This window comes from Falco biarmicus, chromosome 4, assembly GCF_023638135.1.
Source record: "Falco biarmicus isolate bFalBia1 chromosome 4, bFalBia1.pri, whole genome shotgun sequence".
NCBI classification, from domain to species: domain Eukaryota; kingdom Metazoa; phylum Chordata; class Aves; order Falconiformes; family Falconidae; genus Falco; species Falco biarmicus.
In genome coordinates this window covers 3,638,071-3,654,472 of record NC_079291.1, presented here as the reverse complement: position 1 = coordinate 3,654,472, position 16,402 = coordinate 3,638,071, and the positions used below count along the sequence as shown (strand labels likewise).

Here is a 16,402-nt window from a genome sequence, read left to right as displayed (position 1 = left end):
TCGAACAGAACTCTTACAAAAATTAATATACTTAAAACACTAGATTATTGAATATAATCCACAAAGATTATTATTATAAACTACTAAAGGGTTTTCATAATGTATAAACCATTAAAAATCTAAACCTATATATATGTGTGTGTGCATGTTAAAAGACAGCAATTAAAGTGACTTAAGTGTGGTCAGTGCATCAGCTGTAATTTATCCAAAGAAAAGTATTCCTCATCCTTCCATTTATTAAAATGGCTTTAGGGAGAGAGAGCATGTATGCCAAGAATATCCAAAGGAATATGCCATTTACAATTCAGAACCAAGAAAAAAAAATCTGAGATGTAAAAATGAAAATCATTAAAAACAAGAGGTTGTTAAGAGAGGTATGCTTTCCAGTCATTTTGTTCTTTCTGGTTAGCATTTTATTCTGGGTTCATGTTTAATATTTGCTAATGTAATGTCAACAAAAAACTCAGAGATGGAAGTGTGCCATTTCCCCAAAAGACTTTAAATTGAAACTCAAAGCCAAGACTTCGACTACCTATTTAACTCAATACGTTGTTTCTTAAAAACAAGCAAACTTCAGCCCAAACTCTAGAACACAGAAATGCAAAAATCAAGTAGCCGTAAATACGCTGAAAACGAAACACCACTCAAATGAAAGACGACAGAAATTATACATTTATTGTTAAACATGTACTATCAGGTTTCAGGCCTAAAATGTTTAGACTCCAACAGCAACATCTTAAAGTCATTTTCAAACAGGAAAAGAGTGGTATCTACAAATGGTAAGGCAGCTTCCAGAAAGTGACCTTTTTTGGCACACTGGCCATAAACACATTAGTGTTTATTTTCTTTTAGAAAAAACTTCCAATACAGGACAACACAATTTCTGCCTAACACCCTCCAAGTAAAATATCTTCCTGCAGATATGACCTAAAACTATGCTAGCATTACTTTAGATTTACAGACTAAATTGCATATATGATTGAAATGGTTGGGGTTAAATGGTTAGAATTACATCTTTAAAGTTTTAGTGAGCATGTAAAATCTAAATAATTCATCTTTACTCAATACAAAGCAGGAACAATTAATTATCAGTGAAATTAAGATTTTCCTTCTTAAAATCAATTTCTTCTGCAATATGGAAGCAGTTTGGAATGAGAGGCAGCGGTATTAATACTTTAATTTTAGCATCATATAAGATTAAAACAGAATCTAGATCAAAGTGACTGTAAAAAGGTGCTGTAAAATAGCCTGAGTCAGAAGTTGGATAGCTAGGGTACAGACCGATTAAAAAAAAAAATCTAAAGAAAGAATCAAAGGCTATAGAAGTACATAAATAAAATAGAAACTAAGTAATTTTATAGGTTTGAAAAGACAGCAAATGAACATTTTTGGCATGCTGTGTTTAGTGACATTTATAAACAAACACTGATAATGGAGTATAAATTGAAAAACTGTTTACTATACCATGCTTAACCTTTTAAATAATGGTTCCAGTCTAGGAAGGCACTTTGATTCTTCTTTGTAATGTAAATATCTATAAATTTGGTAGACAAAGTTCCAAGCTTTTACAAGCTCCATACATTATTATTACATTTGCTCTCCTTCTTGTGTGTGGTGTTAAAAATTACTCCCCCCAGCTCAACTAGATTCATTGAAACTCAACTCCTATTTTGTTTTCTTTTGAATTAGAAAAATGAGAGATCTATTTAAAAATACATCTTTGATTAAAAAATAAAGGAGCATTTAACTACCAACACTTGAGAATCCAGAATTTTACAGAATACTTACCTAGCTTAATCTGAAATTTTCTTAAACTTCAGAGTATGCAAAGTCCTGGTTTTACAAAGTATCTGTTCATACTGGATCTTTTCAGTAATCTGAACAACCCTAACTTTTCCCCAATATCATGCAATACTATCTGAATGTAACAAAGACATTTTATTCTTAGTTCTCAGTAAAACTTCGCTTTAATTAATTGCCATATAAATCTTTAGAGGTACTTCCAACTTTAGAACATTAGCATTAATATTTCAGAATGTCTGGTTTAAAGTAATGGTAATGAATTTGATTAGACAGTGAACTCCTGAAAGTAGCAGTCCATTTTCTATCACGTATCTAAAAGTCAGAGTACTGTTTATGTATCTATCTTTTCTGATAAAGATATTTTTCTAGTTGTAGTTTACTGAAGTCACTAGTGTCACATGTCAAGCTGCTCTTACTATTACAAGCAGTCAATAAGAGAAATGCAGATGTCAAAAGGATTTGGTTGTATGCACACATCATGGAAAACGTGAAGATTATACTGCTGAAATGTCTACATCTCTAGTTATAGGACAACATTGGATAAAAGCAAAAGTAATCCTAACCAGTGATAGAAAAAACCATCAAGCTAGATATGTACCATGCATGCTTTATGCCAGGATTCCAAAGGGAACAGGGTTTACTAATTGTGCTGCCTGTCAGCCCGTAACTCCTGGAAGCACTGGGGGAGAGAGTCTCCAAGAAATTAAATTCCTGCAAGTTTTGTTAACTGATGACTGCTTAGAGGAGAGAAAGGCTGCAGCATGACCTGAATAATAATCTTTTCTACTTGGCAAAGTAGCACATGCACTAAGCTGGTATCAGCCCCTAGACACAACAGGGCTGAACTTTCATTAAGAGGTAAGAGCTGTAAAGCAAGAAGGAGGCTGAAAGTCCACTGAAAAACTTGCAGAAAAACAGCGATGCTACTGAGATGAGAAAGGAATACAGAACAAAAACTGGTAAGAATTCCTATGTTCTGTGAACTGTACAGCTAGCTGCAATCTCAGATTATTAATTCACACAGAGTAATCCTTATCTTCAAACACAAATTATTACTTTACATCCTGGATGGAGTATCATTCTAGACAGGAACAAAAAAATAATTTTTGACACTAAACATTTGTTAGATTATATGTATAAAATATTCTAGAACATTATTACAAAAGAATAAATGACAATATTTTCAAAAGCCAAGTCAGTTTTGGCAAGCTGGTGTACTATGGTGTACATTTTTAAAAAATGTATTAGTATTACTAACAGAGCTTGTAGTTTAAAATGCTAACTCATTTTGGCAAATATCCAAATTACCTAAATGTATGTTCGAAGAGAAAACAAATTCTCACTTTAAAATATATTGCAATTCCTCAAACCAAAGAGCCACGAAGTGTTAATTTACAACGTTTTAACAGGAATCCTGACAATACCTTCTCACTGGTAAAGAGTTCTAACTGTGATGCCAGTTCCTTTATTCGTCTTTCTTTTTCTGCCAGTTGAACCTATATGAAAAGTTTAAGGTTCCTGTATTAGTGAACAAAAACCATTTCCCTGAATTTTATATTGTGAAAACAAAATTCAGTGATTCAGTTTACCTTTCAGATGAAAGTAATTTTGTCTACTATAATTACATGCAACAAACAACAATTCTCCCTGAGTTTATCTACTGGAGAAGAACAGTAGATTAGCAGCCTTGTCTTGCCAGTTTTGAGAAAATGGTTGTGGAATTAAAAACATCCTAGTTTAAAAATGAGCAGTAGTATCAGTGATACAAATGGCAGGAGGGACATCACTGCCCAGAAACAGTTGAAGGTCTGCAAGCCTCACCTCATTATTTCTGAAGGAATCCATTGGTATTTCAGTGATTTATTTCACTCATGTCTCTCCAGCTTTTATGTCCCACCACAAAACAGAGAGAACCAAACCCTCCTTCTGCCTCAAATACACTAAATCTCTTTCATGAGCATCTACCTTGTGTCTCTGTTGAGTGCACTGGGAGGAGATGCAACTGACACATTCCACAATTCCTCCAGGCTTCCTCCCTACTTCAAAATGATCTTTCTCTACGAAGGGCTATATTATTTGGACTCTGGTTACTTTGGAGACTGCCTCTCTATTTTTTTTTTTCTAGCATATAAGCTCAATACTCTGCACAGATCAGAGAGCAATCTACCAACCGGGAAGAAAAGCTCGCTTTTTCTCCACCACCTGCACCCTCTTAAATGATAACAAGTTTTGCATTACAGTCAAAATGCTTTCAGTTCTGGAACCAATTATTTATTACTCCTGCTGTTGAGAAGTTAAAAACAAGCTTATTTTAAATTAAGTTATGCATGGCACCCGATCACTTCTAATTAGTAAAATTAAATAAATTGGAAAGAGTCAATTTTGTAAAATTGAAATTAGAGCTTTGAAAAGTGTCAAAAAAAGCACCAGGTTACAGAGTGCTGAAACGAGCTGTAGAATAGTTCAGTATTTTATAAAGAAAAAGTGCTGTAATTTCTAACGGAAAGAGGTTCATACTAGAACTGATACAGTCAACAGTTCAACTTAATCCCTGTTCATCACAATGGGCAAAAAACAGACCACAGAGAGTATTCTAACTACACTACCACCATTAGCCTAAGAACAAGCATAAAAGCTGGCCTTATGAAAATTTGTTGCTCTTATCTTGTCCTTGTTGATCCAAAAAGCCACTTCAACAGATGTATTACTATCACGTTACATCACCCTACTAAGTCAAGATCCTCCAAATTAAAATTAATTCTTTCACGATGATTTTAAAAACAATTTATCATTCATTTTTTGTATCACTAGTTAATTCAGATAAAACGCATTGCGTATTGCTACACTGGTAATGCAGCATGCACTATGAAGATTTTAGACAAACATGCCAATCAATATTCCTGTTGGTATTAGAGCAAGCAACAGGAAATCAGAACTCTCCAGCCCTTTTTTTCCTGTAATAAAAGATTAATGTCATTTAGAGGTTCGTCTAAATCCACAAAATTAAAAGACAGCCATTTGGTAATACACTTAGCAGATCCGTCTTACTTTAAAGAAGCATTACAAGACTGCGTCGTTTCTACAAGTGCAAAACAGAATTTCTATTTACAGCAAAGATACATTTAGTGTTTTTTTCCCCATTAAAACTCTTCATTACTTGAACTATTAGAAATGAGCACTATGTTAAGAATAGATTACCATTCATTGTCATAAACAAAATCTGTAACTTACTTTATACTGATCTTCCATTGCTGCTAGCTGTAATTTTATACCCTCATTGATTTTCACTTGTTCCTTCCACTTCAGCTCCAGTTTAGCTAGTTCATCAGCATAAACGCTGCATTTCATCTTCTCATCCTAAAATAGTTCATACCATGGCATGAAGTATTTGCAATTTTAAGAGATTTCCCCTCCCACCCCCAACAATGACGCTGTGTAACTCCATGCTTTTAGAACAAGACCATTTACAAATGGCTTCACCCAGAAATAAAGCCTGACTCAAGACTTTAAAGAGGACAGGACCACTGCATAAATGATGTTCAAAACATTTTTTTTTCTTGCCTGAGTTTTCAGTGAGCTGACAGTCCTCTTCAGCTTCACAGTTTCAAGTTTCTTTGTATCCTAACACTACACTATAATAATGATTACCCTTCCAAGCGTCTCACTTCAGTACAAAACCTTTCCCCGTACAACTTTCACAGCCTAAATATCTTTCATCCAGAAGGTCAGAGGCAAAGCTTTCCTCAAGCATCATTATAGAAGAAACAGCCAGCAGAAGCTAACACAGGCTCTCCATACACAGAGTAATGAGCAGAATTACAGGACAGCTGTTACACCCTGGAGAGCACATTAAAATAGAATAATCTCATTGTAATAAATAAGAGAAACAAGATGAACGGAAACAAGACAACACCCAGGAAGCATTTCTTAAAGAATTCTACAACAGTCAACTTTTCAACGGCATCACTGATGCAACGCTCCATCATCACACATACATGCATGCATACAAGATGGTTAAAAGAAATTCAAGTTAGTACTATCAGGTATTAATATTTGAAGGGCATTACTAACGTGGCTACAGCACTAGTGCCAACTTTGGTCCAGAGACCCATACAAATGCCTTCACGCATGACTGAGACCAAGCCAGTAGGCAACACCCACTTGGACATCAAAACACTGTAAAAGCCCAGGACGGTGGGATTTGGAGGAGTTACACTTGAACAGGGTTATCAGCTAAACCCTGCTATACTTGTTCCAAGTATCAGCTGGCTTACAGCAAACATGCTGTATTTGATTTATAAAAGCAACTACACTTACAATATAGTGAAAAAAAGTATTCAAAACCTTAAGCATAGAAGTAGTTGTAGTTTTGTTCATTTGTTTTACTGGTTCTCCTGAGGGGTCCTTGTCTGGAGACTAACACCACAGGTAATTGAGAGCTGACTTAATAAAAACATGTTTTCTAATGTTGAGATTTCTACCATAATCATAGTGTATCACACAAAAACAAGCAAGGAAACTCAGCTGGGTAGGCTTTGTGGTTTTAAGACTTAGCACCTATAGCTACTTTCTGTTCAGCTTTCCGAAGCAGCCATTTACTTACTGCCAACATTTGCTTGCATTTCTTATACTTCTCTGTTTTCTCAGCAATTTCTTTATTCATTTCACGTACTTGCTCCTTTACCACGAATTCCGAAACTATGTCAGGTGAAATAGGGCTAACTGTGGACATTGAAGAAAAACAGTAATATTGGTGTGTTTTTTTTCTTTCATGAATTTTGTACAAGAGAGATGACAGGCCAAATTTGACAGGGCATCAAGAACAGAGTGCTCCATGTTATCCAAGTAAATAGTTTATCAGAGACAATCAGTATCATGTGGCTAGCGATATGCAAGATCAGCAGTCACTTGACAAGTCTGTATTCTGTTCTCTCACACACTGAAGATAAACGTAAATGTACACATACATAGTACAAAGGTCAACGTGGGGGGGGGGGAACAAACAACAGACAGACATCCTTATAGTCTCTATAAACAAAAAGAATGTGTGAATTATAAAGTAACACAAACAAAATTGTCAGCATCTGCTGGCATTTATCAATTTAAATTGAATAATAGGATCACAGAACGGTTTGGGTTGGAAGGGACCTTAAAGATCACCTAGTTCCAGCCCCCCTGCCATGGGCAGGGACATCTATCACTAGACCAGGTTGCTCAAAGCCCCATCCAGCCTGGCCTTGAACACTGCCAGGGATGAGGCACCCACATCTCCCCCAGGCAACCTGTCCCAGTGCCTCACCACCCTCATAGTGAAGAGTTTCTTCCTTAGTTTTAACCTATTATATGCTTATGGTTTAAAAGATTAATTTTTATGAACTATTAAGTTCTTACAAAACCGTAACCCAATTAAATATTTTTTAATAAACCACTAGTGCTTATAAATCACAATAGTCTCTAGATTTGACCTTGCCATCACATAATCAGAACTTTTGAGTGGATTCCAATTTACAATAGGATGCTATCGTGGATAGTCATTATAACATGACTGCAGAATTACCATGCTGTTTACATACAATTTGCAAATTTGGGGAGGATTTTTTCTTTTTTGATGAAATTGTTTATTAGTTTGGCAAAACTGGCTCTGTGTTAACTACCAAGCAGAAATTCAAGAGTTTAGTCCTACTGACATTAAAAAAATATCAACTGAATTGCTTTGAAAAGATACATGAAATTATTTATGAACATTACCACTTATCAAAAGACACAGGATCTTTAGATGAATTTTCACACGTCTAATCATTGTTCTAACTACAATAGAACAAATACACCTACTTTGTACTATAAATACTATTAGGGACTACTTCACGGAGACGACACTTTCGGGCTGAGAGAAGCAGACAAAATTTAAGCTATTGATACCTGGAGATGCAGACAACTTTTTGTCTGTAAGGAGGGCAGTAGCTGTCTCAATGTTAGATGCATCTGTCATTTTCTGTTGATGCCCTGCAATTTTCTTTGTGAAAAGAAATTTTGGTTTGGTATTTAATTAAATGAAAACTAAAAGCACAAAGTAACATATATCTTGCACTATCATCACCTCCAAAATTGGACTAGACAGAATTTCTCATTGTAACAGGAGGTAATAACAAATACACAAACACATTTAATTCCTCTAACACTGAAATTGCCCCAGACTACGATTTTTATAGTCTTACTTTATAAAGTTCTTTTCCCCCAGAAACAGTAATTTCTAAGCAAATTATCAGAAAAATCTCATTTTCTAGAGAATTGGTTACGTTTAAATCCATCAACTTAAATCTAATATTCCATTAGAAAATGGGAGTCTGTATTACTAATGAGTGCTGGACTTCTGGTGTCATAGTAGTGAAATCTGGTGTTCGTTATCAGATGTACAACATAGCCAAAGAAGTGGACGACTTTTAAAGAAAAGCCACAGGCATTCTGATATGACACCTCATTCACCATTGACCTTCTGGATGAGAAGACAACTTTGAAGTAACCTGTGGATCAAAGCTGGGTAACTACCCCATTTTTTTCTGCATGTAGCAGAAATACTTGTCTGTTTTTCTTAAGAATTCACATTTGTACACTTTGCCATTGCTCATATGCCTTTTCCCCACTGAGCTCCTCTCCAACTCAGCCACTAGGTTTCCAGAGAATTCTGAAGAACTCTGCTCTCAAAACTGTTTGAAATTCACTGACAGGTTCAGTTACTATGTGGCATAAGACTCACATCATCATTGCAAAAGCCTCATTAACTTAGGGAGCAAAGCTTAAAGTGGTAAGAATACAAACACATATGGAATACAACTATATACAGTGTTGTAGAAATTTTTTCCCCACTTTGAAATGCACTTACAAGTTCTCCCATTTACTTACTTTTGGGTTTGGGTGTCTGGGTTTTTTTTAATGGTAAGTATGGATTTTTCCCTGCTTCAGTTTCAAAATTCTTCCTTGATCAACTGCACACTTACAGGTTCATCCAAACTCTGTTAGCTTTCTACACACACCAATTACTATAAATCCTATGCTTGGTTTCAACAGCTATCAAACAAGAATCATAGCAGTAATTTGGCTTTACAGAAGAAAATGGTAAATTAAAGAGCCATCGCTTACCGCATGTTTTACTCCTTTTAAAAAGCACTGGGTTTTGCAGAAGGAAATTAAATAGTTACTGAAAAGTTATAAAAAGCAATTTTTCCAGTTTTACTTACTGCCTGTTCTGTAAACTTGTTTACTTGTTTTTGAAGTTTTTGACATTCTTTGAATTTTTCCTTGTAATGGTCAGCAGCCATTTGCAGACGAAGCTTCAGATCTTCAACTTCTCTGCGCAGTTCCTGCTCTACTGTGTTTGAAGCTTCCTTAATAACAAAATTAGAAGCTGTACTCCCTTTTGTTCAAATGACACTATTTCCCAAAAAGCCTTTTTTCAATTAAAGAAAGCATAATGCTCTGTGTAAGTATAGAAGAAGTTCCTATTTTCTTTGTGGGAAGGAAAGGAATACGGTAGCAGAGCACAGAAAGACACCACATCTGTGCTGAACTTCATTCAAGCAGGACACACTGATCCAGTAAATAGGCACTGGTATAATACCAGAGTCAGGTAAAGAGGTTTCTTATTCTATGGGCTGAGTAATGTATACCAGAAGTCCAAACACCTTCCAGAAGGTGTGCTAGCTGTCTTATAGACAAGTAGAGCCACATGGCAAAAATGGACAGACCATAACTGTACTCTATCACACTCACTATGTTTCTACTGGAAGTGGTTCAGCTGAGCTGTAACATCAATACACAAGCTAAGGAATTACATTTACCAACTGGATATATGCCATATTCAGATGCTTTCTGGTAACTTAAGTAATTCAGATTATCTGCTACTTCTTTCAGGATGCATTTCAAATACATTGTAAGTAAGTGAAACTCTTAGAAAACACATGTAATTCTTGAGCATTTTAAATAGTTCATTTGAGAGTTGTACTATTCACTTTATATTTGCTACACTATTTTATTTACTGTTCAGCTCAATGGATTTTTTTTCAAACCTCTAAATGATTACAATAATCCTAGTAGTGAATTAATCCAATACAGTTGCAGTCACGGAAGATCTGGTACAAAGCTCATGTAAGTCAGAATGATGAAACTTATGTTACCTCACTAGATTTTTATCTAAGACTAAGACAGGCAACACAGTTTCCATTATATTAATATTTTTATAGTTATAAATACTGAAGCAAGCTAACTTTGACCACAAATATTGGAAGGACTTCTAAGAATCAACAGAATCCATCAATGAAGAAAGAACCTTACAAAAAAATTCTACCAATCGATCTCTTTCTACCTAAATAAATTTTCAATGCTACCATGGCTCACAGAAAAGAATGATGACAGGGAGAGTATTCAAAATAATACAGATAAATACTGTATTATTCAGTGAAAATAACTGGGGGGAGGGGGTAGCTGCTGTAAGTAGTAGCAGAAACCTCCTTTCTCAGCAACCTTCCACATGAGCTAACATGCACTGGAATTAAGGTCCTATCTTGACTGCCAAAAAATAATTTGATAATCATTAGCAAAAATTATCAAGAAACATATTTTATTTCCAAACTTTAGCAAAGCTAGCTCTGACAGATTTTATAAATACAGACAAACTTCAGTACTAAATACTGACAATTTACCTGTTCATTTTTCAGAGCTGTGATTTTTTTAAGTTCAGCTACAGCATCAGCAAGCTGCTTTCTCAGGTTTTCGTTTTCCAGACGTGCACTGTGAAGATCTGCCATTGTCTTATCTCGCACATTTACTGCATCACTCAGCTCTTTTGACATTAGGACAGCTTCTTGTTTGCTAGCCTGAATCTGATCTTCAGCTTTCCGAAGCTGTTCTTTTAGAATACTTGCATCCTCCTAAAAAAGAGAAGAAAGGGAAAAGAATCCATCATTTTTTAATCTAAAGCTTAAATAAATGTTGGTATAGGGATTGGAAACATTTGAAAGGAAAACCATGATTTTTCTAGTGACTTTAGCAAAACCACTAATTCAAGTTAGTACACAAGTACCATTTCCCCCATTTGCTGCCTTTGCTAACACTGGCGTGCAAACGCATTTCACGATGACGTAAAGGGAAAATTTAAATACGATTTTATCTATGCTGGATTTTTGTTGTATTTTCAGCTTTAGTTTTAAATTGTTTTCCAGAACATTTTTGTTCTTACAGTCACTGAACTCTCAACATGCACATCTCAACATCCAATTTCAAAACCATAGTTACGTCATGGTTGACATAAGACACTATAAAGCAGCTTTGGGATGGTTTTCTCACAGCTCCATCTCCCAAGATCTTGCACAACAAGCTTTTTAGAAGGAACTGAGATGAGAAACTAAAGAAGAGCAAGCTGTAGCATGCAGCACTAAGACTCTCAGCACTGCTGCAACTCCACAGGGCAGCCCAAGAGCCAACTGCCCAAGTGGCACTACTGGCCTCTCATTCCTCAGGGAAGCCCAGGATCACACACACCAAAAAAGTGTTTTTCAAAGCTACTATAAGCTACTCGCACCTCTGTGCTTCCTGAAGGCATAATCATCTCATATCCTTGAAAATTCAGGTACCTCTAATCAGTTATTTGTTAATTTTTGAATAATCACTTGGTAATAGCAAGTCCAAAGGAATACTATATGTTTTATAAACATTTATGAAGATGGATGGACTAAGAAATGCCCTAAAGTCCTGTCCCTTAGCTATTTTTACAGCACATGGTGCATCAGTTACTTATTTTAATAAGTAGCTGCAGTTTCAGAGTTAAGACAAAACCATCAATGATTCCACTAGAAACATGACAAGCAGTTCAAGATTAATAAATTTTGTTTGCTTGCTTCAGTACCGGCACACACACACACCACTACCTGTTTTTACTTCAAAGTAAAACACAGTAGTAGCTTAACACATTCAGATACAAAACTGCAGAGCAGTCAAAAGACTAAAACAAGGTAAGCCGTAACTTCAAGCAAGATAGCACGTCCTTTTCATTTTGTTGCTATTTCCATTCTCAACAGCACTATCTTCTACTAAAAATTTACATTTATAACTGACATTACTATAACAATTTCTATTCTTTCGAGACCTAGATTACTTTCTCTGTGAGAAGACTGTCAAGTTACACAAGGTAAGAGTTACCTGCATAATCTGACTTTCCCACACTGGCCTCAAAGGCTGTGTCTAAACTCTAATTTGGATCTAGAGCGTATTTCTGAAAGCCAAACTCCCAGTCAATTCCATTATTACCTATCGCACTGTAGATCACAGGACAGAACAGTCTCAGGGCACAGAAACTGCATTCCTTTTGGATGAAACAGAACAGCAAGATAGATGTACACCAGGAACAAACACCTAATGGGTATTCCAGTATGGTGGGATGACCCTAGATGGATGCCAGGTGCCCACCAAAGCCACTCTATTACTCCCCCTCCTCAACTAGACAGGGGAGAGAAAATATAATGAAAAGCTTGTTGGTGGAGATAAGGACAGGCAGAGATCGTTCACAATTACTGTCATGGGCGATCTGACTTGGGGAAAAAATTAATTTAATACCAATCAAATCAGAGTAGGATAATGAGAAACAAAAACCAAGTCTTAAAAACACCTTGCCCCCACCCCTCCCTTCTTCTCAAGCTCAATTTCCCTCCCTCCTCACAGCAGGGAATAGGGATTGCAGTCAGTTCACCTCACATTGTCTCTGCTGCTCCTTCCCCCTCAGGGGGAGGGCTCCTCACACTCTTCCTCTGCTCTAGCATGGGGTCCCTCCCACGGGAAACAGTCCTCCATGGACTTCTCAGCGTGAGTCCTTCCCACAGGCTACAAATCTTCATGAACTGCTCCAGCACAGGTCCCTTCCACAGGGTGCAGTCCTTCAGGAAAAGGCAGCTCCAGTGTGGGTCCCCTGTGGGGTCTCAGGTTCTGCCAGCAAACTCGCTCCTCTCTCTCCACGGGTCCTCTCAGGAGGCTGCTCTAGCGCAGCTTCCCACGGGTCACAGCCTCCTTTGGCCACATCCACCTGCTCCAGCATGGGTCATCCATGGGCTGCAGGTGGATACCTGTTCAAATGTGGACCTCCACGGGCCGAGGGGGACAGCCTGCCTCACCATGGTCTTTACCACGGGCTGCAGGGGAATCTGCTCCAGTGCCTGGAGCGCCTCCTCCTCCTCCTACTTCACTGACCCTGGTGCCTGCAGGGCTGTTGCTCTCACATTCTCACTCCTCTCTCCAGCTGCAATTGCTCTTGCCCAGGTTTGTGGGTTCCCCCCCACCTTCTTAAATATGCTATCACACCACCATCGCTGATGGGCTCAGCCTTGCCTGCAGCGAGTCCATCTTGGAGTCGGCTGGCATTGGCTTTATTGGACACAGAAGAAGCTTCTAGCAGCTTCTCACAGAATCCAACCCTGCACCCCCTCCCCCACTACCAAAACCTTGTCATGGAAGTCAAATACATCTAACCATAGCACCACATAATAACTAGTCTGAAGTAACCCCACCTGAACAATGGACAGCATAGATACCAGTTCTTCAGCAATTTCAACCTCCTACTATACCACATGCTTGCTAACCACAGTGTTACCACACCGCATAAAGTCGCCCCTTACTTAGAAGTCCTAGTGACACTCTTACTGCTGAGTTCTCAGTCAATTTAGTCCGCTTACATAGTATCTTATCCTTTCTCAGGTTCTACTTCATTGTATCTTGACAGTACATTTACCTAACAAGTCCTTCAGCACATCTTTCAACATCTATTTTCTCCTCCATCACCTCTGCAGTCTCAATATAGCTACAATACTAACTTTCCTCTTTTCCTTAATCTCTTTCCTTTTTCATGAAGTTAAAAGCAACTCGGAGGAATGCACCACTTTTACTGAACTCACAATCACACATAGTTCATCTCACAGTTCTCACAGTTCATCACGTGAGAGACCTCAACAAGCTCAGAGTGTGTAAAACTAAAATAGAACTCACTCTTTCACTCATTTTCTGCATCTACTGAGAACATCGTAATTCTCTTGCCTCTCAGCCTACACCCTGGTGATATCTTCAAGTTCCTCCTTTCTCTTGTCAAACACATACAACCTTAGATACGTTTATTTTAAACCAGGCCAATTATATTAGTAATGCTTACCTTGTCTGATGAGGAGAGCAAAAAAGCTTTCTTCTTATTTTCTTTTTCAGTTACAAATAGCTGTAATCTGCCAACCTCCTCTTTATAATACGATATCATGTTTTCTTTGTTTGCATCCAAATTCTTAAACATCTGGATTTCTTTTACTAGTTTGGTGTTTTCTATTTCTGTATTCTTCAAGTGTATCTGTAATGATGCTGAAAAATGTCAAACTCCTCTTCCACGTTACGAAAACTACTGTTCACCTGTCCATTTAAGTGTTCACTAAATTCTAACTCATGTCTGAGACAGATTAGAACAGCTAAAGAGATAAGTTAAACAGTTGATAGTATCACTGCCCTCCAGGACAAATTTTCTGGCCTGAACTCTTCCAACTGGATTGTTTAACAACAGCTACACTTCACAACTAGAAGTTAAGGCCCTGATTTCTGTCTACATGAAATTAAGTTATTCAGAGTTCACTCCTCTCTTCACAAATGCTGGACTACGGACAAGCAAAGATGAAATTACTTGTAGAAAACTAAAGAGAAATTGCACTTCTAAAATTATCTACTTGCAATCATCTACGCAAACAGGACTACAGCAGCAATATTAATTTCCAAAGACAGCAAATTAAAAACTCTAGAGCTGTTTTTAAAGTATCACCGAGTCTATCACATTCTGCCCAATAAAGGATAACTATTGCAGTCAAGTGTTGTCCACTCAAAGACTAGAAGATCCATGTTGCTTATTTACAAAGGGATTCCGCGCTTGTGAAAGATGATTTGAGATCTTATGTCTTCTGGTGCATATTGAATATTGCCACATAATAACATTTTCCTATGAACGGAAATAATCTTTTCAATACACTTGGTTTTGTTTTGTTTCATACAACCTGAGGATTTTATTATTTTAGCATATAAAATTTCTTTTGCTTGGGGAGGGGGGGGGGGGAGCAGGACGACAGATGGTGGATGGGGAATGACTACACCATATTTTATTTCAAATATGGATGTGTCTCAATACCAGCAAAAGAAATCAGCTATGCTAGTAAAAAAAAAAAAAAAAAAAAAAATCAATGCAATATAGATCCTACTAAAGCTTATCAAGAGTTATGCACAAGACTCAAGAATAGGGATCTAGAAAACACAGTCTGGAGAGAGGACTTAAGAGTAAAAAGTAATTTACTTATGGAAAAAGTGTGTTAAGAAAACAGGTTACTGAGTGATGCACTGTATAACTAAAGAACTTCCTCACTAGCACCTATTACTTTTTGTTACTGTGCCTGCATTTTAACAAATTGGTGATCCATTCTCCTCCTTAGAGACCTTCTTATATCATGGGATGAATTCAGATGTTATTTCCTTCATTCATTTTTATATGAGAACATCTGTAACTGTATTTAAAATCTGTTCACAGAAATTACACATTTCCTTTTTTCCTTAACAAATTCAATTTATTAGAGTAGTCCATAAAACGTTACTACCTTTGTTTCAAATCATTTCATTTCAGTGTATATACAGATACAGGGAATAAAGTTACCTTATAAAGTTCTTTTTCATCCTTTTCTGTCTTTAACACACATTCAAGTTGCTCCTTCTCAAGCACCACTTTCTTCAGTTTGTCCTTCAGACTAAGACATTGACAAGTAAATAATAAAGAACTATTAATACAGAAACAAATGCATACATTAAAATTTGTTAGTTTTAAAAAACACTTATGGAAAGAAACAGTAAAATACAGAAGGAACAATATCACTAAATACCTGTCTAACTCTGTTTCCTTTGCAATGGCTTTTTGAGTAACAGTCATGATATCTTCTTCAAGTTGGAGAACTTTTGAAGCAGCCTCATCATGCTTCTTCTTCAAATCATCAATTTCAGTTTTAAGACCTTCTGATGCTTGAATATTAGTCTTTAAAAAGATTGCAAATAGATGTAATTTAAGAATGCGTATCTTAAGAACTACAACATGCTATCTGAATTAATGCTAAACTACAGTCATTAGATTTCTTCCTTACAACGTACAAGACCATTTCAAGTATATATAAAATCATAAAAATATATTAAACTTGAAATGCACAGTTATTAATAAGGAGTCACTAAATTGTTTGGGTTTGTGCAAGCATTCAGCTACACAGACTACCAAAGACTTCAAACAATACAGGATAAACAAAGCTTATTTCATATCTTTTGTCCATCTCCCTTCCGCAAACCACCCTTATCTAGAAAACAAAGAACTTCTATTTTCCTTTGTACTTTCTTTTACTTGAAAAGGAGAGTTTGCATTTGACCAGCTAAGAAAGCCACAGTGAAGACAACTGCAGGCAAAAGGAAAAAGATGTACGGAAGAACTCCTTGATTTAGAGCTAGTTACTACGCTACAGTCTCTAGCTAGAACATATGGAAGGTTCTCACAAGGCTCATGGAAGCTCAT

The 16,402-nt window shown here is 36.7% G+C and overlaps 1 protein-coding gene across 6 annotated transcripts in view; it reads right to left on the bottom strand.

Annotated features, from left to right (window-relative positions):
- Positions 1 to 16,402, bottom strand: part of TAX1BP1 (Tax1 binding protein 1) — a 65,783-nt gene that overhangs the window by 14,199 nt on the left and 35,182 nt on the right. For 4 of the 6 annotated variants that reach the window (XM_056335414.1, XM_056335415.1, XM_056335416.1 and 1 more), the window contains 9 exons: positions 15,732 to 15,880; positions 15,509 to 15,599; positions 13,988 to 14,173; positions 10,500 to 10,727; positions 9,039 to 9,185; positions 7,723 to 7,816; positions 6,407 to 6,525; positions 5,035 to 5,160; positions 3,228 to 3,299 (listed from right to left, as the gene is read on the bottom strand). In XM_056335414.1, the coding sequence (XP_056191389.1) occupies positions 3,228 to 3,299; positions 5,035 to 5,160; positions 6,407 to 6,525; positions 7,723 to 7,816; positions 9,039 to 9,185; positions 10,500 to 10,727; positions 13,988 to 14,173; positions 15,509 to 15,599; positions 15,732 to 15,880 (1,212 nt within the window). The remainder of the gene's footprint in view (positions 1 to 3,227; positions 3,300 to 5,034; positions 5,161 to 6,406; positions 6,526 to 7,722; positions 7,817 to 9,038; positions 9,186 to 10,499; positions 10,728 to 13,987; positions 14,174 to 15,508; positions 15,600 to 15,731; positions 15,881 to 16,402) is intronic. The other 2 variants (XM_056335418.1, XM_056335420.1) reach the window with 2 other exon arrangements.